Genomic DNA, 19707 nt, shown 5'->3' on the forward strand with positions numbered 1-19707 from the left:
AAATCCAAAAAAAAAAGTTTAAAAAAATTAAAAAAAAAAAAAAGAAACAGAAGATTCATAAAGAACCTTTAGTCTTGGCTTGGCTGGTGTGGCTCAGTGGACTGAGTGCCAGCCTGCAAATTAAAGGGTTGCTGGTTCGATTCCCAGTCAGGGCACATGCCTAGATTGCGGGCCGTGCCCCCAGCAGGGGGTGTGCAAGAGGCAACCAACATTATTTCTCTCCCTCTTTTTCTCCCTCCTTTCCCCTCTAAATATACATAAATAACTTTTTTTTTAAAAAAGGAACTTTGACCCTCCTCTCCTTTCCTGCTCAAGAGATTCAGACAGAAAAACATGCTTCAAGAGGAAGTTTTAGGATGTTGGACTTAGCCTGAATACCCTAATTTGAATTAGTGTGGTAAATGAAAGGGCTTCGGACAGGGGCCTGTATCTTCAAACACAAGATACCTTGTGTCCCATTGTTTCTGAGTTGCCTGTAAAGAATTTGCGTGCCCCGAATGTCCTGCTTTTCCTCAGAACCTGTAAGTCACCCATTCTCACGTCTGAAATCGAAGACTTCATCTCCCTCCCTTTCTCCGAAATGTCACATGCCCGGTGCTGCTTCACTGTTTGAAGTTTTCATGCTTCTGTGAATTCTTCATGCTCATGTTTTCACATTTTTAAAGCTTTGTATTTATTTATTTATTTTAGAGAGAGGGGAAGGGAGGGAGAAAGAGAGGGAGAGAAACATTAGTGTGTGGTTGCCTCTCACTTGGCCCCCACTGGGGACCTGGCCTGCAACCCAGGCATGTGCCCTGACTGGGAATCGAACTGGTGACACTTTGGTTTGCAGCCAGTGCTCAATCCACTGAGCTAGGCCAGCCAGGGCCAGTGTATTAAACATTTTTATTTTCTCCTGTTAAATCTCTCTCTGTTAATTTGATTATTGGCCCAGCTAGAAGAACTTGGAAGGTGGGAGGAAAAATATTAACTTTTTTTGCCCCCACATATTCATGCTGAAGACAACTTGAAAAGGCCCCCACTGACCAAATCAGACAAACTGAGCATCAAAATAAACAATATTAGTCATTAGATAATAATCCTCTGAATAGAATAGGAATGTATGAGAAAATGCTGATATGATTAAGTAAATAAAGTGAAAGTGTGATAAGGAATGGAATATTTACATAATCTCAAAGCCTTTCCCTCCAGTCCTTATTCATTACAAAGGGGAAAGAGTAATTTGCAGTAGAGACACCTGGCAGATACCACCTTAACCAAGTAACCCAAGGAAAAGCAGGGATGGTAACAGGCCCCACCCAACAGGGTGCAGGGGGAAGGAAGCGGCATCAGGTCTGTGACAGTCCTGCCAAAGACACACACCCTGGGTCTAACTGCGAGGAAATACACCACATCCAAATGAAGACATTCTAAAAAAGAAAAAAAAAAACTGGCCTGTAATCCTCAAAAGTGTCAAGGTCATGAGAGTCAAGATTGAAGAACTGTTCTAGATTAAAGGAAACTAAAGAGACATGACAACTAAATGCAACACATTTTTGTTGCCTGGGTCTTTGTGCTACAAACAGCATCGCCTTGAAAACTGGTGATACTCAAGTGGGGTCTGAGGTTCAGAAATGGTAGGGATGCATCAGTGTTCTTTTCCAGGTCTTGACCATTGTGTAGTGGTGATGGAGGGAAATGTCCTGTTAGCAGGAGATACGCACTAAAGCACTGGGGCGGGGAGGTGGTGGGGTAATATATTGGCAACTTACTGTCCAATGATTGAGGTAAAAAGTTCTTTGTACTATTCATGTAAGTTTTCTGTTTGATATAGTTTTGCAAAAACAGGTTTCAAAAAAAGAAAGGTTATTCTTAGGAAAAACTATGGTTTCCCACACATCATGTTATCCTTAGTACTGCTACTGTTTAATATAATATTGGAAGTTCTGTACAATGATGTAAGAAAAAAACAACAAAAATAAGAAAGCCATATAAACTGGAAGAGAACATATAAAACCATTTTTATTTAGAGAAGACATAATTATCTCTATAGAAAAATCAGTAGAATCAATAGACAAACTAGGAAAACTAAGAAAAGGTTTATTAAGGTTGCCAACTACAAAATCAATGATCTTCTAGAGACCTAAAGGAAATATTTGCAAAGTAGACATGAGGTTAATGTGTGAATATACAGCGAAGTCTTATAAATCAACAAGAATAAAGATAGGAAATCCAATAGTAAAAAATGTGCAAAGCACATGAATAGGCATTTCAAAGATGGTGAAGCTCTTCTCCTGGCTAACAAGAATAAGAAATAACACTCAAACTCACTAATAATCAGAAAAATGAAATTTAAAATAACCAAAGGCCACTTAATACCCATTAGAACTATAAAAATTAGAAAGTTGTATAATACCAAGTGTTGGGGAGGAGAGGTGATAAGAGCTTCCAAGTAATATTAAGAATTTAAACAAATACAAACATTCTGGAAAAAGGATCCGGTGGTACATAGTGAGGTTAAATGTGTCCAAGCCTTTTGACCCTGAAATTCCACTCCTGGATATATATCTCAGGGAAATTCTTGAGTGGGTTCACAGGGGACCAGGTAAGAAGTTAATTCTCTGGAATTGTCTGTAGAAGTGCAGGACAGATAAGGAAACTATGATGGATGCGTACTATGGAATCCTATGTAGCAGTCATAAGCAACAAACTAGATTATATGTAGCAGTAAGGATGAATCCTAGATATGGAATTGACTGGAAAAAATAAAAACAAAATCAAATGACAATGCCATTCATGCAAACTTAAAACACATACACTAAACAACCTGTAGTAGGCTGAATAATGCCCCCCAAAGATGTCTGTGTCTCAATGCCTGTATCTGTGAGTCCCCTGACTATGGCAAAAGGGATTTTGCAGCTATGATTAAACTCAGGACCTTGAGATAGGGATATTACTCTGGATTAGATAGCAGACCTGATGTAACGACAGGGTGTTTGTAAGAGAGGGGCAGCAGTGAGTAGTGTGATGACGGAACAAGAAATTACAGAGAAGGGGTCACAAACTGAGGAAGATGGCAGCCTCTAGAAGCTGGAAAAGGCAAGCAAACAGACTCTCTCCTGAAGCCCCTAGAAGGAATGGAGCCCTGCCAATACTTAATTCTAGGTTTCTAGCCTCCAGATTTGAAAGAGAATAAATGTGTAATGTTTTAAGGTACTAAATATGGCAACTTTTATAGCAGTGATAGGAAACTAATACATAACGATACATATTTGACAAGCATACATACATAGTTAGGAATACATACCAAGCACATATGAGTGGTGTCTATCAAGGAGAGAAATAGGAGAGCAGAATGAAAGCAGATGATAGACTAAAACAAGGGATGCGGCTTGTACACAGATGAAAACTCTATGTTATAACCTGATGAAGATAACTCAAATCTCCATAGGAAAAGGAAAAGCTTGTTATTCCAGCAGGAATAACAGAGGCAGGTCACATTGGCCACTGTGTAGAAAACAGGTTGGATGCTCTGACCAGCATGGTGGATATTCTGAGCATTGGCTCCTCTAAAGGCTTTTTTGATATAATATCAGTCTCCTTTGTACCTTGATTCTGTGAAGCTGGTGCCCTGAGGAATAAATAGGCATATGTATGCCTAATAGGCATACATAGGCATACCTAATAGGCATACCTAATAGGCATACATATGCCTATTCCTCAGGGAATATGTATTAGGGTTATTGAAAGGTATACCACTCGTGATAAATCACTCAATTCCTCTTACAGATTTTATTAGTGTGAATCAGTCCAAGATCTAGCATGGGTAGCCTGACAAATTCAAGTTTCCAAGTTTGTGAAGATAAGGATGAACCTGCACTGTGCTGACTACTTTAAAATCATGTAAAACCACGGTACAGCCAACCTGCATCCTGGTCCCTCCTCATTCATCAAACTTAATCCTCTTTCCTCCTATTATCCCAAATGCTTAGCAAACAGTCTTACACAGAGTAGGTACATGGCGCTTGTTAGTAACCACCCCTGCTGGCCTAGTTGTTACGACTTGGCACATTCACAGTACCTGTTAGTGGAGTAAGGTGACCCTTGCTTTCCCTCAACTCGGCCTGCCTTTCTAGTTTTATTTCCTATGTTGCATCTATCCCCAAGGACTCAAGTATTCTCTGAACACTCCGCATTCTTTCATGTCCTCTTGCCTCTAGTACTGTTCCCAGTGACTAGAATAATGTTCTCTTTTTAAAGAGGAAGTTCAAACAGTACTTCTCCCTGGTCTCTCCATGCATTCATTTGATGAATATTGAGCATCTTGACAAACCTGGGCACAATGCAAAGCATTGAAAATGTGATAGAGGCCCTGGCTGGTTTAGCTCAGTGGATTGAGCAGGAGTCTGCGAACCAAACAACTGCAGTTCAACTCCCAGTCAGGGCACATGCCTGGGTTGCAGGCCAGTTCCCAGCAGGGGACGCAGGAGATGCAACCACACATTGATATTTCTCTCTCTCTCTCTCTCTCTCCTTCCTTTCCCCTCTAAAAATAAATAAATAAAATCTTAAAAAAAAAAAAAGAAAATGTGATAGAGCCAAGCATAAAGCATCACCACTTTCCAGGAGGCTTAGTGGGGGAGACTGAGTTTAACACACATAATTTATTATGTTCACTTTGATGAATACACAATTACCAACTCAGATGACATGCTTGGGGGAAACGCACACTGTTCTTCGAGAGCACTTAACTGAGGAATTTTTTTAGATTAGGGTGGGTTAAGAGTAGAGGGGCTCAAGGAAGGCCTCTCTGAGGAAACGTTTTCTGTAAGTGTCTGAAATGGCGTCCCTAAAGCTTGACGCCACACTCCGCTTGGAGTTGGGTAGGGGTCTCTCCAACCAGCCACCGACATAAGCAGGCCCAATCAGGACGCCAGCCCTTCCCACAATACAGCCCAAACGCTCATCGGCCTCACAAGTCCCGAGACCTCGCGAGAGTACGGCGGCACCGGTTATTGCCCAGACCTGGGGCGCCACGCCTTCCTGGTTTCAGACCGGCCTCCTTTTTCCTCTTTCCTCGCCTTCCATCCCGCGCTCAGCTCTCGGATTGGCTGATTGAGTCCTGTCAGTTTATTCCCTGCTAGGAAGTGGTTCGACTACCAGTCCTATTTTGGCCCAGCCCCCGAAGCCTACTGATTGGACAGCTGAATCAGGGGTCACGCGCTTTGGAGCGCGGACGAGCCAATCAGGGGCTTGGCGTATTTTACAAACTGGGGAAGTAGCTGCAGCTGAAGCCTAGTCAGGGAGAAAGCGAAATAGTGGGGGCGACCCTCAGAGATTCCGGGGAAGGTGCGGCATGGGGATCTTGGAGGGGATGAGGGCTGTGGAGGATCATAAGGAGAGGCAGCTCGGGGTCCTGGGGCAAAAGTGTAGGCTCAGGGTGTCCGGAAGTGGCACCCAGAAGAGCGGGCCTTGCAGGCGCCGGGTCTTCTGGGCTCATGGATTCGAGCGAAGGTGGAGGTATCAGGGACGTGAGGACAGCACCAATGCCCAAACTGGCTGACCTTTGGTCCCTAAACCTGCCTTCTTCCCCTTTTCTGTTATAGCCGTCATGACCACCTTCCAAACCAAGAAAGAGCCTCCCCTCCGGGGTGTGTCACCCACCCCTAGCAAGATTCCGGTGCCTTCAAAGAGACGCCCACCTCTCCCCACTGTCAAGTCCTGCGCCCTGGACCAGGAGAACCAAGATCCAAAGGTAAGAGAGGCTTGGTGGTGAAGACAGTAGCCACAAGAAGGCAGCACACACCACCCATGTACCCCAATGCTGAATTTTTTTGTCTTCCCGCCCCCCAGAGATTGGAGCAGAAGACCAGTATTCAACGTCCCCTTCTTGACTCAGCATTCCCCAGGCCAAAAGCCACCCATCAAGAAGAGAAATCAGAGAGATTGGTGGGGAGCACGCTGCTTCGGAACCCCTTGGAGGAGCTCAGGCCTAGCCATAAGGGACAAAATGTGGGGCCTGGGCCCCCTCCCCAGACAGGTACTTGTTGGAGGCCTAGAACACAGTCTCCTTGGCCAGTTGTAGAATGGGTTGGGGATTGTGGAGTTTGGGGGCTTTGCACTCCTCCAGCCTCCTGCTGACTATAAGAATCAGTCCTTGGTCCTTGCTCCTGGAAAGCTCTGCTCTTAAAAGCCCTCTCCTTCCTTCAGCAAAATGCCATCTCTTCTAAAGCCCTTTCCAGCTCTCCAATCACAATCAGTTACTCTGTCTTTTAATACTTTGCTACAGTCTTTTATAACGTGTCTATACTTTGGCTTGAGTCTGTTACCTCTCTACAGTTTGAGGATAGCTTCTTGAGACAGGGGACTTTGTCTTGTTTATCTCTAGGCCCCAGGGCCTAAAATAGTGCCTTATGTAATGTTCTGTGAACATTTGGTGAGCTGAGTCCTATTATATGCATCTCTGGCTCATTATTGTATGTCAAGGTGACTACACTAGGGTACCTGGCCCCTCAGCTTTCCCTCTTCCTGTTCCATCTCACCTTTCCTTCTCTTCCTTTACAGAGGTTCCAGGGGTCATAGAGTTTGTGGCTGACCCTGAGGCCCTGGCTACCATCCTGTCAGGTGAGGGGGTGAAGAGCTGTGGCCTGGGGCGCCAACCCAGTCTAGCTCAGAGAGTACTGGTTCGAGGGAGCCAGGGAGGCACCATCCGGAGGGGCCAGGTAATGAGACAGGATATGAGGAGATCAGGCTGGTGTGGACTGAGGAGGGAATCCTGAGCTGATAGCCTCTTTTGGGGGTCCCAGGGTGCCCGGGCCTCTGCATATTTGGCCCCCAGAACCCCTCAAAATCGACTGGACCCTGCCAGGGCTTCCTGCTTTTCAAGGCTGGAGGGACCAGGACCCCGAAGCCGGACCTTGTGTGCCCAGAGGCTAGAGGCTGTGGTAAGTAAAGGGCTTGCAGGGAGGCTGACAATACTCAGTGCTTCTGGGAGCTCCTTCCAGGGACAAAGCCAGGCCTTGGGAGGTACCTCATGATGAGCCAAAGGGGTTCTGTGGAGGCAAATGGGGTTGGAGGCCTGAAGGTTTGGGGCCCACCTCTGACTCTGCTTTTTTCTTTTGCTTTTACGGGTCAGATTCCATCTTCAGGACCTTCCTTTCACTCCTCTGCTCTCCCCAGCTTCCAGAGGCGAAAAAGAGAAACAGGTGGCAGCAGCAGGTGAGGAGAGGGCCATTTGGAAAAGAATGATCCAATGACCTAAACAGGGTCCCTCAGAGTTGGGGCCTGCCAGTAGCTTCAGGACTTTCCACCAACCCACGAAGGGAAGAGAGGAAGCTGTGACTGCCGGGGTGAGCCCTTCGAATAGAATTCAGGGCTTACTAGCCAGGCCTCGGTAGGACGTCAGCTTCTTCAGGATTTGGGGGAGGAAGGGTATGGAAATGAGAGGTCCTGCCTCTTTTGTTTAGTAGCTACATCACAGACTGTGGAATCTGGGTTTGATTCCTGACCCTCAGCAAACTTACTAGTTGTGTGGGCTTGCCTTAACCTCCCTGCTTCAATTTCTTTGATCTGTCAAATGAGGATAATGTTTGTGTCATCATGGAGGTGGTTGTGAGAATTAAATGAGATGCTGTTTGCAAAGCAGTTAGCACAGTGCCCAGGTCCTACTTGATATTCACTGACCGCTAGCTGCTGCCCTTGTTGTCGTCAGGACTTCAGTGAGCCACGCCTTGGGATTGCTCCTAGAGACCCCAGCCCAGCCTGGTGAGTGTGTCTGGCCATGGAGAGAGAAGAGTAGTGGGCTGCCTGCAGTGGAGTTCAAGAGAAAAAAGCTCAACCGGGGGTGGGGGGGTGGGGGGTATAGGGGGAGGCCAGATCAGAAGGAGCTGGAGAGGAAGAGACCTTCTCGACAGGCCAGAGGTTGGCCCAGTTGCACTTGCATCAAAGAAGGTGGTCCCCATTTCTACCCTCTCCCTGCCACTTCCACCCAGAATTGCCTTCCCCTATTTTATCCTCAGCCCCTAAGAGCCATCAGCACACGTGGAAACACTCAGGGTATTCAGATTAACAAGTGATTACTGAGTAGTTCTGGGTTCCAAGGGGATGCTGGACAGCTCCCCACCCCTGATGGGGCCGTGGGGGGCTGTCAAACTGATGCACCCTCTGTAGAGGTCGCAAAGCCCTGTGCCAAACTTTGGGAGTGTTCCAGATACTATGGCCCATTTCCTGTCTCCTCCTAGCTTCTGTCCCAGAAGGAGAACATGAAGTTGCCGCTCACTCAGATGAAGAAGGAAAGGGCCCTCTCGGTCTGACCGGGTGGGTTCCATTAAGAGAAACCCAAGAGATAACCCACACCAAGGTGAGATGGGACCCTCCTGGGACAGGGGAGGTGGGGAGGAGAGGTGCTTGGGGAAATTTTCCAGCAGTAGCCAGTACTGAGGATTGTGGATGGACACAGGTAGTCCTAGGCCTCAGATGTCAATCAGATCTGGGTTTGCCCCCCTGGGCCCAAGTCCTTTCCAGAGTAGGACTGGCCTCTCTTTACTAGGTGTCTGGGCTCTGGAGGTAAGAGTTCACAGTCTGATAGGTACTTGCATCACCATCAGATCAGTACTGAGAGATCTGACACGTGTCAGCCAAAGCTTTCATTCATCCACTCCATGAGTATTTATTGATCAGCTACTGTGTGCCAAGCACAGTTCTGGGTTCTAGATATACAGTAGCAAATAAGTCACATTCTAGAAGAGGGAGGCAAAAAGTAAACACGTTATAAAATATATGGCATGTCAGTGGAAGTGGAGATGTGGTGTTGTAATTTCAAATAGATTGGTCAGGGGGATCTTATGGAGAAGGTGATGTCCAAGTGAAGGCCAGAAGGGGTTGAGGGAGTAAAGCCCCCTGGGTATTTGGGGGGAGAACATGCCAGGAGAACTGCAGATGCAAAGGCCCTGAGGAGGAAAAGTGCCTACTGTGTTTAAGGATCAGCCAAAAGCAGATGGCAGCAAGACTGGAGGAAGGGGAACGACAGGAAGTGAGGTTAGAGCAAAGACAGGATTCAACTGGGTGAGGATTTACAAACCAGTGTTAGACCTTGGGTTTTACTTGGAATAAGTGGAAAGCCACAGGAAGAAGGAACGAACACAGGAGTGACGTGATATGATTAGGAGGGTCACACTGGCTGCTGTAGTAGGAACAAGACCTAGGAAGGCAAGCGGAAGGGATCAATCTTCCTCCTTTCTCCCCACAGGATCGCCGGGACTGCCACCCGGTGCCTTCCCCTGGCCATGGGCTGTTACCGTCCATCACCCGCCCGTCCCCCTTTGGACTGGCTCAGCGTGTGCCTTCCCCAGGCCCCTCAGCTCTGGTTTGTATCCACAGGGGCTGGGCAGCAGCAGAGCAGACTGGCTGGGATCCCTGCTAGGTCTAGGTTTTGTCACTACTCAGCCACCCCCATCTCTCCCCAGACCTCACATTCAGCGTTGCGGCGTCATGCCATTCGCCCCAAAACCCAATTCACACCCATCCCATCGGCCCCCAGAGCTCAGCAGGTAAGAGAGGGCAGGGGATGTAGCTGGCATAGGAAGGGAATGAATGGGTGCAGGAAGGGTTATGATGTCTCGCTTCTGTCCCAGGTCCGATGTTTGAGCGGCCTCTCTCCTCAGTCTTGCCCTGAAGAGCCTGCCCTGTCCTGGGTAAGTGCCCAAGGCCTTCTGCTGCGGAAAATCCCTCACTCTCTCCTGTTGGCCTGAGACCCAGCAGTTTGAGGTCCATGGGCTCTTTAGAAAATCTACCCAATTCTCCAGCTCTCCCTGCTTCTCTACTGTCTCTCCTGATCTTAGAGCAGGACCTGCAGTGAGGCACCTGGTCCCTTCCTCACGAGGGTGGGACTCCGTGTGGTCTTTCCGCCCCAGCCAGGCTTCCTCACACGGTCCCTCTCTCTTCCCTTGTGGCAGGAGCATATTGCAGTCCGGTTATTTGACCAGGAGAGTTGTAAAAGGTGGCAGGAGGGGCCTGGGGAACCACCTGTGGCAACCCCTTATGGATCCCACCCCACTAGAACCCCCAGCTTCCAGGAGCTGAAGATGCAGGTGAGTCTGAGTGGGCAACAGCTCTGATGCCTGATGGGCAGCGACAGGGCTGGGGAAGGGAGAAGTAGGAGGAGAGTGGGTATGGGAACAGGATGGTTGGGTGGAGACTTGAACCCACATCTTGACGTCCCACTGGTGTATTCTGTCCAACCCACAGCGCATCAGTATCCTGCAGCAGCTTTTGCAGCAGGAGGTACAGGGGCTGGCAGGGAGCAAGTGTGCCCCCCTTAATGGAAGCTCCTCTCTGGATATGGTTGAACTTCAGCCCCTGCTGGCAGAGATTCCTAGAACTCTGAATGCCCCACAGCTTGATCCTGGGGCTTCCCACCTTCCTGAACTGGTACAACACTCTGGACTGCCAAAGCCCTGCCCTCCAGAGGAGTGTGGGGAAGCACAGCTCTGCCCTGGAGCAGAGCCTGCGCTGGCTCAGGCCTGCCCTCCAGCGGAGCTGGGGCCGCCAGAGTCCTGCCATAGGAGGGAGCCTGAGATTCCAGGGCCTGCCACCCGGGAACAGCCTGCCACCCAGGAACGGCCTGCCACCCGGGAACAGCCTTTGGTGTCTGAGGCCTGCCCTCCAGCACAGCCTGGACCCCTTCTGGCCTGCTCCCCTGGGGCAGAGCCTGGGGCATCAGAGGCAGGCTCCCTGGAACCTAGGAGGACAGAGTGCAGCCCGCAGCCCTGCTGCTGTCAGGGGGCTCCAGCGACCACCAGCGTGACCTTCTCCTCCCAACACCCACTTTGTGCCAGCCCCCCTATCTGCTCACTCCAGTCTCTGAGGCCCCCAACAGGCCAGGCAGGTAAGTAGTTGGTTGGAAGGGGTTATGAACAAAGGAGGTCCTCATCTTGCTGGGAGCGGGACCCCTGCCCTGTACCAGGTGATCCCAGGCTTTCTTTTTTTTACCTAATTTGCCCAGCCTGGCTCTCCTTCAGGAAGAGGGGAGGAGCTGGAGCTGGACCTCCAGTCCTATGCTTCTGATTGGCTTGGCCTTTGGTGGGGGCATGAGAAAGTGCAGTATGAGGTGAGAGTATATGATTCCAGAGCCCATCCTGAACTCTGGCCCTTGGACCCTCAGGCCCCAGTAGTCTGGCTCCTCGAACCCTGGCCCTAAGGCAGCGCCTCAAAGCATGTCTGACCGCCATCCACTGCTTCCATGAGGCACGCCTGGATGATGAGTGTGCCTTCTACACCAGCCGAGCGCCTCCCTCAGGCCGCTCTCGGGTCTGCACCAACCCTGTGGCCAAATTGTTGGAATGGCAGGACGCCCTGGTGAGCTTCCCCGCCCACAACAAGCCTGTGGGAAGTAGGAAGGGGCAGGGGCCCATCCTTGGCTCCTTTACAGAGCTTAGTGGGGAAGGGTTGGCTCAGGTCAAGGATGACTAGGCGGTGACAAGGTCTCTTCTCTCCCCAGTGTTTTATTCCAATTGGTTCTGCTGCCCCTCAAGACTCGCCATCATGAGGCACCCACCTCCTGCCCTTCCTTGCTCCTTCCTTCTAGCCCTTATTTATTGTCAGTCCACCCCGTGGGAATGGGAGCCGGCACCCTTTCGTCCTTCAATAAAGTTTCTAAAGTGTCTCAATGTGTCCCTCTGGTCTAACCGAGGCCAGCTACAGCTGTTGCTCTCCAGTTGTCCACTTGGTGGCAGTGTCTTCCACCTTAGAGCCAGCCCTGGGCTCTCAGCTCCTGGGTTCTGCGCGGTGGGTCTGTGGGGAAGGGAGGCAGTCACCCCACTCTGGTTCACCTCGGCGAGCTCTGTATGTTGGGGGACAACACCTATAGTCAGTTCCCTTTGGAGACCTGCTCTTCCCCTTGGCTCTTGAGATGGGTGGTACTTCCGGGAGCCATCAGCAACTCCCTTATCCCCCAGAGCTCTGCTCTAAGAACTCCCTGCATCAGGCACAAAGCTGAACACCAGACCCACAGTCTTGGAACCTCCCCTGTCACTCTGGTTGGTGTCTCCCTGCAGGGGTATCCCACCTTTTGGCATCTCTGGGCCACATATTAAATACACAAATACTAATGAAAACTGATGAGCAAAGAAAAGGTCTGCGCACAATTTGCGGAGTCGTATGGGGCTGCATTCACAGCCGTCCTGGGCCGTGTGTTGGACGCCCGTGCTCAGTGTAAGGCTGGAAGCTCTGCAGAAGCCGATCCCGCCCCGTTCACCCTTCCCACTCACAGCAGCAGCACCGGGCTGCTCCTCCCCTCCTCCAGAGGCAGGCCTTGCTGCGAAGGACTAAACTTTGGTCTCTGGCAGGGTGGGTGGAGCCTCTGCTCCCACTCTGCACCAGTGAAGACACACACACATTCTCTAATATCACTTTATTGGAAGGGGCAACAGCAGCTGTAGCCCCAGGGTTATCCGAGATCCGAGTTAAAATGGTGACTGTGCAGAATGAGTTTTAAATGCTAGGAAGGAATTCACCGGTTCCTCCAGTCCACAGGAAGGCTGCCAAGGCGGGAGCCTGGAGCCCGAAAAATGGAGATGAAGGGAGGACGGGATGGCAAGAAAAAGTTGTGCTGACGGTGGACCAGCACCTACACCGGTCCTAGCGTGGCCTTTCACCCAGACGCGCTCCTTCTGTTTCCGTTCTCTGCCTCCCAAAATGCCGGCTCTGGCCAGTGAGGCCGTCCCCGGACTCCCGGCGGAAGAGAGGGCCAGGACCTCCGCCCCTCAGACCCACTTTCACAGCCCGCCCACCCCACACCCCTCCCCCCTCCTCCCTCCCCCGCTGCACAGGGGCGCGAGCGGCCCCTTCCCGAGCCGCTCTTTCCCTCTAGCGTGGCCTCTGTGCCCCGGCCACTAATACCCCCAAGCACTGAGTCCGCCCACTGAGGCCGCCTTCGGGAGCAGGCGGGTCCACCCCACTGCCCGGCTCTCAAAGGATGGGATGGCGCCTGGGGTGGGGCCGACTGAAAGTGGATGACGAGCTGAGCGGAGATGAAGGGCAAGCGAGGGACGTTTGGATTGGGGCCCGGCTCAGTCTGGGTAGATGATGAAGCCAGAGAAAGTGCTGTACTTGTTGGTGTTCCCGCCGTGCACCTTCCCGCCGTCCAGCTTGATGAAGACTTCATCGCCCACATCCAGGTGCAGGATGACGCTGTTGCTGGCGTAGTCGTAGTTCTGGTCTGCATCCTGGGCGATGGCGCTGGCACGGACCTACCGAGGGAGAACAAAACCACCCTTCACGCCCTGTGCAGAGCTGGGGTGGCAAAATGGGTCCAGCAGAGCAGACGCCCCTGGGCCAGGGAGAGGGCACGCAAGGGTAGCTGGCCGCAGGGGCTGAGGAGGACGAGGGGAGGGCAGGAGGCCGCTGAGCTGCTCGGGCACCACGGTCCACTGGCTGTGCCACTCCGGCAAGTTTCGTGCTTCCTCTGGTCCTTAATTGGAGCCGTAAGGTGGGAGATAATCACAGAGCCTACCTTCTAATGTTAGGATTAAATGAGTACTATATGTTAAGTGTGTTAGAACAGTGCTCGATACATAGAAAACCCTATAGCTTTGCTATTATAATTTAAAAATAAAACTAGGGTGTAGGATAATTTCTAAGATTCTGAACGCCCTCTGGCCTCCTAAACTTGCATTCCCAAGAGATAGGCCAAGGAGTGTATCTGTGAATGCGAGGGTGCAGGCCTCAAATGAGAAGGTGCTGAGATGATGCCCATTTCTCCTGGAGCTCCCACTGGCGCACCCACAGGGGGGGCGCCTTCTGCCCCAACAGGTAGCCCCTCCTCCCCTCTGGCTCGCTGCTGCTGGTTGCCTCCCACCTCCCGCCCCCAGCCCTGCCCACAACCCCCGTCTTCCTGTCCCGCGGGGGCTGGTTATTAACTCATTAATTATTCATCATTATTCTAATCACTATTTACTGTCCTCAGGGCCCGCAGCTCCTGCAATACTGAGTAGAATCTGCACGGCCCCTGCCCCCTCCGAAACCAACACACTCTAGATACACTGTCCCCTCCACCCACTCACGGAGACCCCTCACAGGCTACACACACCTACTCATTGCTACCTGCAGGGAGAAACAAGAAACGCTCTTATTTTTCACACCTTCATACCCCTGCAACAACAGACACACTTGTGTCACACATACTCTATCTCACTCCCATAAACACACACACACTCTCTCCCTTTCCCTGGGTTCCTGGGGTGCCCTGCCGGAAGGCACCCCCAATGCAGTGCATGCAGGTGTTGAAGCAGCAGAGTGCTGTTGCCAGTAGCAGGACCCGGGTTCCCACAGCCAAGATGGGCAGGCCTGATGCGGTGAGGCACAGTCGATACCAGCCAGCACCCGAGAGGGGTATTCAGAGGTCACGGCCACATCCCAACATACCCTCTGCTGCTTGGCAGCCCAGGCACCTAAACCAGTCCTCATGTCTGAGGCCTTTCACTCCCCCTGTGTGTGTCCTGAGTCTTCAAGCTAAGTCCTTGGGGGCTGTTCTCCCAGGCCAAGGTGGCAGTGACTGACCACAGGGGCAGAGAGCAGCAGAACATGAAGGCCAGAGGCTGCCAGTGAAGATGTGGGGCCTGGTCCAGTAGGCCTCACATTCTCTGCCTTGCCTTTCCTCTTGCAAGCCCGTCCTTTGCCTCTTTCCTTCTCCAAATCCGTGTCTTTGGGCTACCTGGCTGGCGCCCTGAGCTACCGTACCATTTCTCACCTCCGCCTACTCAGTATCGGCTGAGTGTAAGGCCGCTCTAGAATTGGCCCCAAGCCCTGGGATTAGCAATAGAGCTGATGGTAAGTGAGCCAGTGTTTTTCTCGCTTTTCACCTTTTCCTAAAAAAAAAAAAATCCAAGCTCAATGCCTTCACATTGGAATGCCTGCCGAATGAGCACTGCCAGGGACGTGGCAGCCCAGCATCCCTGGATTCAGTGACACTGTCCGGGGAAGGGGACCGCGCTGTGCAGTGAGTGCAGGGAGATCCAGAAAGCTACCTGGTGAATCTGGGGCTGGGTGGAGAGGGGCATCTCACCTGTCCATTCTTCATCAGGTCAGCCCACATACTGGTGCCGTCTCCGCCGCGCATGAGCACATGGTAAGCGAAAAAGTAGACACCCGGCATGGGGCAGGTGAACTTGCCGCTGGCCGCTTCGTAAGCGTTGCCCACGTTAGTCACCACGTCGTCGAAGCGCAGCACCTCGTAACCCTCGTGTGGCCGCCGCAGGCCAGCGTAGAAGGCAATTCGAGGCACGTAGCCGGCAGGGGGCGCCACGCCGCCGGGGCCTGGGCCGGGAGGGCCGGGAGGACCCGGCCTTCCCGGCTCTCCTGGAGGCCCTCTGGGACCTGGCGGTCCCGGGGGCCCTCGAAGACCTGCCTTCCCGCGCCGGCCCACCTCTCCCTTGGAGCCCGGAGGAAAGGGGGGCACGGAGGCAGGCGCGCCGTCGGGTCCTGGGCCTCGAGGCCCATGCGGGTCGCACACCATGCGACATCGCCCCAGCATCTCGTAGTGCGCCGGCCCGCGGGAGCTGTGCACCAGCAGCGGAATAGCCACCAGCAGCAGCAGCACCATGGCCACCCCGACGGCCGCCCCCGCCACCCGCTTGCGGCGGCTCAGACGCGACGCGGCCAGGGCCAGCAGATCCTCCTCACTCTTGGGCGCAATGGCGGCGGAGGCACGGGGCTCTCCGTGGGCCCCGGAGGCGGAGGCCGGGCTTGCGCCTGGGTCGGGACCACCCCGACGGCCGCGCCTGGCCCCCCAGTCCCCTGCAGGCTCTCGCCTCAGCAGTGCGGTTCCCCAAACCTTCCGTCAAGGCGGAGTCCCGCCTGGGCTGGGCCGGGCCAGCTCCCGACGGTTGGGAGCCCGTGGTCCGCTGTCACCCTCCTGTTCAGCCTAACGTCCCCGGGCGTCTGACATCTGCGGCTCCTTGGGCGGAGGATTTCTTACGGATCTAGGATGCTTGCTCCCTGGGCAGCTTCTTTCTCAAGGATGGCCCGGAGCCTAGGTGCCCAGCTACCCAGACGGATCTCTCCTGGCCGGAGCCTGGGCTCCTCGCCGCTCTCCGGACGTCCCGGGCTCTGAGCCGAGGGTGGCAACCACCGGACGCGATCCCCTCATAGGTTTGCCCAGCTCTCGGCGAGCACCAGCGATCCGCCTTCCTACCCCGCCGCGGCCCCAGCCTCTGCTAGACTCAGGGCCCCGCGCGCCTCCCCTGCTAGCGCATTCCCTCTCTGCGTCCCTAACCTACCTACCTCCCTCCCGGGTGGCTGTGCCGGCGCTGTGAGCAGCCGCGCGCCAGGAGCCGCTATAAGCGACCCGCGGCGGAGCGACCCCTGGCGCCCAGAGTGGGAAGCGCGGGGGCGGGGCAGGCAGCGGCCCCCACCCCCGGCCCCCAGCCTCTCGGTTGATGCCGGGCTCAGCGGATTCTGCAGGGGTTCACTGTTCCCACCTGGCCTTACTTTCAGCCTCTATCCCGACTTGAGTATTCCTAGAGCCCGGAGGAAACCAGAAATAGCGATGGGATTAAAAAAAAGGGGGGGGGTGAGATACACACACAGAAAAGACAGAGGTGGATTCCTGAGCTAAAAAGAGCTTCCCCACGCCCCCCAAAAACAAGAAAAAGGAAAAGAAAACCCAACAAACAAACAAGAAGGGCGAGCAAAAAGAAATTTACCACACCACACCTCTCAGTGCCCATGATGTGAATGTCAATCGGGTGGTAAAGGGTTCGGTGGAACATGTTGACTTGAACTGGAAAAGGCAAATCTATGGCCACCCTTCCGCTCGACCCTCAGCGCTGGGGGGCGCGGAGCAGCCGAGGGAGTGAGGGAGAGGAAGAGTGAGAAGACAGACTGCCTGTGGAAGCGAGCAGGAGGCCGGCAGGAACGCAGGGAATGGAAGGACAGAATCAAAGAGTCAGAAAGCCAGATGGAGACGGAGAGACAGAGACGAAGCTTGGAAAAGAGACTGACTGACAGCCCCAGAGCGGGAGAAGGGGAGACAGAGGCAGAGAGAGAGAGAAAGGAGCCGAGACAGGTTGACGGATCGAGAGAGAAATGTAAATGGCGCGCTGCAGAGAGGCACCCAGGTCCGTGTTCGGACTCCAATGTGACATATCAACTGTGGGGAAGACAGGGGGGCAGGGCGGCTCTTCAGCGGAGTGGTAGGCTCTGGGCCCGTGCGTTGTGACAGTGTGCTGGCAGGTGCGGACGTGGCCATGGGACCCCGGACTTGTGTGTCCCTGGGTGAGTGAGATTGTGGATTGTGGTGTGTGTGTGTGTGTGTGTGTGTGTGTGTGTGTGTGTGTGTGTGTGTGGGCTGTTTGAAGGGAGGTTTTATATTTGTCTTTCTCTTAGTCCTTAAATATGGGACCCTGTGAATGCCGTCTCAGGACTGGGCAGAGTGCATTGGGGAAAACAGTCAGAAAGCAGCTCTGGTCCTTTGCTCCGGCCAGCGCAGCCTAGCTCCAGCTCTGCCCCAGTCCCAGATTTTGTCCAGCCCTAGGATTTCTACCACCTTCCTCCCCCCTTCCTCATAGGTCTATGGTTACATTGAAACCCAGAGAAGTTGGACCCCACATAATAACTATTTGAAGCAGAAGTTTGAAGCTGGTTATGCAAATTACCATAACCCAAATACAGATTAAGTGCCAGGCAGCCTCCCTCCGGTAAGAGGTGACTGCCTGCCATTCAGGGTGACCAAGAGGGAACTCAAGCTGTGATAGATCCTTCCCTGAGATGGGTCAGAGTCCAGAGAAAAAGCTAGTGGCGCATTCTTCCTTAGGGTCTGGCATCTCCAAGAGAAAGTGCTTGCTTCCAGGGACCCTAGGGCCAGAGGCTTGGAGAAGGGGCTCTGGGGCAGGCAAAGTGGGGATGTTTGAAGACCCTGAAGGTGGACAGCTGCAAAGGACCTCTTAGGGACCAGCATAAGCCAGGACTGTGATGAATGGGAATATGATGTGTAAAACGGAGGGCACAAGGCACACTGCAGCATAGATATTGGGTGAAAGTGATTTTCTCATTTCTCGTTTCCTGTACCCCTTTCTTGCCTCCCCCAGCCCATACTGCTTCAGGGAGAAAGAGGTTGCTGAGGCTGGGCCTGTATGGAGGGAAGCTCCTACATGTTTGAACGGGTTAGGAGAAAAAGAATTGGCAGTCGGGGGGGAGGGGCCTCCTCCTCCAACCGTAAATACAAATTTTATTCAAGGTCTTTGTCGCCATTTATCTTCCTGGGGTGGGGGTGGGGGGCTGAGGGCCATGTCTCCCCGTGCATGTTTAATTCTCGATCTGCTCCCCCAGGCTGGATGATGGATGGATCAGAGAGGAGAGAGCAGGCCAGGGCTCGCGTCAGCCTCCCCTGCCCAATCCTCGAGCCCACTGACCCCAGGTCCTGCCACCCCTCTCCTTCCTGCCTCGCCAATGGCAATCTTGCTCAGCCCCACTTCCATCCCACTCTTCCACTCACCAAGTCCCTCTTTTTGAGCCCCTCACCTCAGCCCCCTTCAGGTCCCAGCCCTCTTCTCTCTGGAGCTTCCCTCTCCTCCTATCCCTGGCCACCCAGGCTGCGGAGCTGCGGTGACCAGCAGGGCTGCAGGCGGCAAAGGGTGTGTGTGGTGGGGGGAGCAGGCTTGGTTCACAGGGAGCTGAAGGGCCAGCTCCATGAATTTATTCATGTTCTGTTGCTCTTTCCCCACACTCTGGAATGAAGCTGCCAGCTCACCGGGTCCTTATTGCTTCGCCTGCAGCTGTCACAAGGAGGGATCTGGGTAGGGTCAAGACCAGTCCATGCTCCTGAGGTCAGAAGCCAAGTATCTGGGCTCAAGAGGAAATTCTGGGGCCCAGGCTGCTATTTGGGATGATTTATCCAGAGCTCCTCAGGCAGCCAACCTGGGAAGCCCCAGGGAGGTCTCCAGATATGGTTGGGAATGGGAGGTAGACAGAGAAGGCTGTGCTACAGGGCACAGAAAGAGCAGTGGAGATGGGGACAGGCTGATGGGGGAGAAGAGGGGAGAGGAATCCCTCAGGGAGTCCCTTAGGGTCCCTTATATGAAAGCACAGCTTAGTCTCAATCCCACCTTTACCTCCACCCTCGACTCTGCACTAACCCTGATCCTAACTCTAAATTATACACTTGACTCCTCTCCAATGCCAATATTGAACCCTGACTCCATAACCTCATTCTAAATGGAATCCATCCTTTCCTGGAACCCAAGGTTCTCCCAAGAATTTTCCCCAGGGCTTAAAGTCAGGTGTGCCTCAGAGTTGTGAGGATCAGACTTTTTGATTAGCATGTGATTAGCATATGATTTGCATGTAATATGTGCATTCTACTTTGTGGAAGTTTTCATGTTAAAATTTCATGAAGTCTAGCAGAAAGGCCCTGGCTTCTTGAGGGCTCTCTTGTTTTTGATCCTTCTCCCACACTCCTCATCACGAACTGAAATGCCCTCAAGGGGAAAAAGGAGGTGAGGAGATGAGCAATGAAGGTCTCATGGGAGAGAAGACCCTGGCAGTGTGATCCGCCCTTTGTCATTTGCAGTGTAACCTCCACAAACCTCAGTTTCCTCATCTGCAAGAAGGAGAGGAACCAGCTGGTCAATGTTATATTAAATCTAAGGAAGCACTTTCCCCCCCACCTTGCACTCCCTCCTTCCTCATATTTTAGGGTCGTTCATGATGTGGTTCTCCTCCCTCCCACCCCAT

The 19707-nt window shown here is 52.7% G+C and overlaps 2 protein-coding genes across 6 annotated transcripts; one reads left to right on the forward strand and one right to left on the reverse strand.

Moving 5' to 3' along the window:
• The first annotated feature begins 5237 nt into the window (after positions 1–5237).
• Positions 5238–11635, forward strand: TROAP (trophinin associated protein). Of its 4 annotated transcripts, none has more exons than XM_053661464.1 (14): positions 5238–5328; positions 5586–5734; positions 5833–6019; positions 6544–6701; positions 6786–6923; positions 7115–7197; positions 7691–7743; positions 8232–8338; positions 9227–9343; positions 9444–9671; positions 9933–10067; positions 10225–10864; positions 11141–11334; positions 11477–11635. In XM_053661464.1, exons 2-14 carry the CDS (start codon positions 5591–5593, stop codon positions 11522–11524), a joined length of 2232 nt encoding a protein of 743 aa, XP_053517439.1. In that variant the 5' UTR covers positions 5238–5328; positions 5586–5590; the 3' UTR covers positions 11525–11635. The 4 variants fall into 4 exon arrangements, with proteins under 4 accessions (XP_053517439.1, XP_053517438.1, XP_053517436.1 ...); XM_053661463.1 differs by lacking the exon at positions 5238–5328 and having other exon boundaries at positions 5569–5734; positions 9444–9527; positions 9612–9671; XM_053661461.1 differs by lacking the exon at positions 5238–5328 and having other exon boundaries at positions 5569–5734.
• Positions 11636–12843: 1208 nt separating this feature from the next.
• Positions 12844–16269, reverse strand: C1QL4 (complement C1q like 4). Of its 2 annotated transcripts, none has more exons than XM_037135083.2 (2): positions 15041–16269; positions 12844–13226 (listed from the first exon to the last, which is right to left on the reverse strand). In XM_037135083.2, exons 1-2 carry the CDS (start codon positions 15575–15577, stop codon positions 13047–13049), a joined length of 717 nt encoding a protein of 238 aa, XP_036990978.1. In that variant the 5' UTR covers positions 15578–16269; the 3' UTR covers positions 12844–13046. The 2 variants fall into 2 exon arrangements, with proteins under 2 accessions (XP_036990978.1, XP_036990985.1); XM_037135090.2 differs by lacking the exon at positions 12844–13226 and adding an exon at positions 14732–14843.
• Between the last annotated feature and the right edge of the window lie 3438 nt (positions 16270–19707).

Source organism: Artibeus jamaicensis, unplaced genomic scaffold, assembly GCF_021234435.1.
Source record: "Artibeus jamaicensis isolate MK-2021 breed Jamaican fruit bat unplaced genomic scaffold, CSHL_Jam_final contig_233, whole genome shotgun sequence".
Taxonomy (NCBI): domain Eukaryota; kingdom Metazoa; phylum Chordata; class Mammalia; order Chiroptera; family Phyllostomidae; genus Artibeus; species Artibeus jamaicensis.

Excerpts from the sequence above, each read along its gene's own strand:
- C1QL4 (XM_037135083.2), bottom strand. The coding sequence starts at position 15,577 with ATGGTGCTGCTGCTGCTGGTGGCTATTCCGCTGCTGGTGCACAGCTCC. Across the intron at positions 13,227-15,040 it reads ACCTGATGAAGAATGGACAG|GTCCGTGCCAGCGCCATCGC; the intron begins GTGAGATGCCCC and ends CTCCCTCGGTAG.
- TROAP (XM_053661464.1), top strand. The coding sequence starts at position 5,591 with ATGACCACCTTCCAAACCAAGAAAGAGCCTCCCCTCCGGGGTGTGTCA. Across the intron at positions 6,020-6,543 it reads TGGGCCCCCTCCCCAGACAG|AGGTTCCAGGGGTCATAGAG; the intron begins GTACTTGTTGGA and ends CTTCCTTTACAG. Across the intron at positions 10,068-10,224 it reads TCCAGGAGCTGAAGATGCAG|CGCATCAGTATCCTGCAGCA; the intron begins GTGAGTCTGAGT and ends TCCAACCCACAG.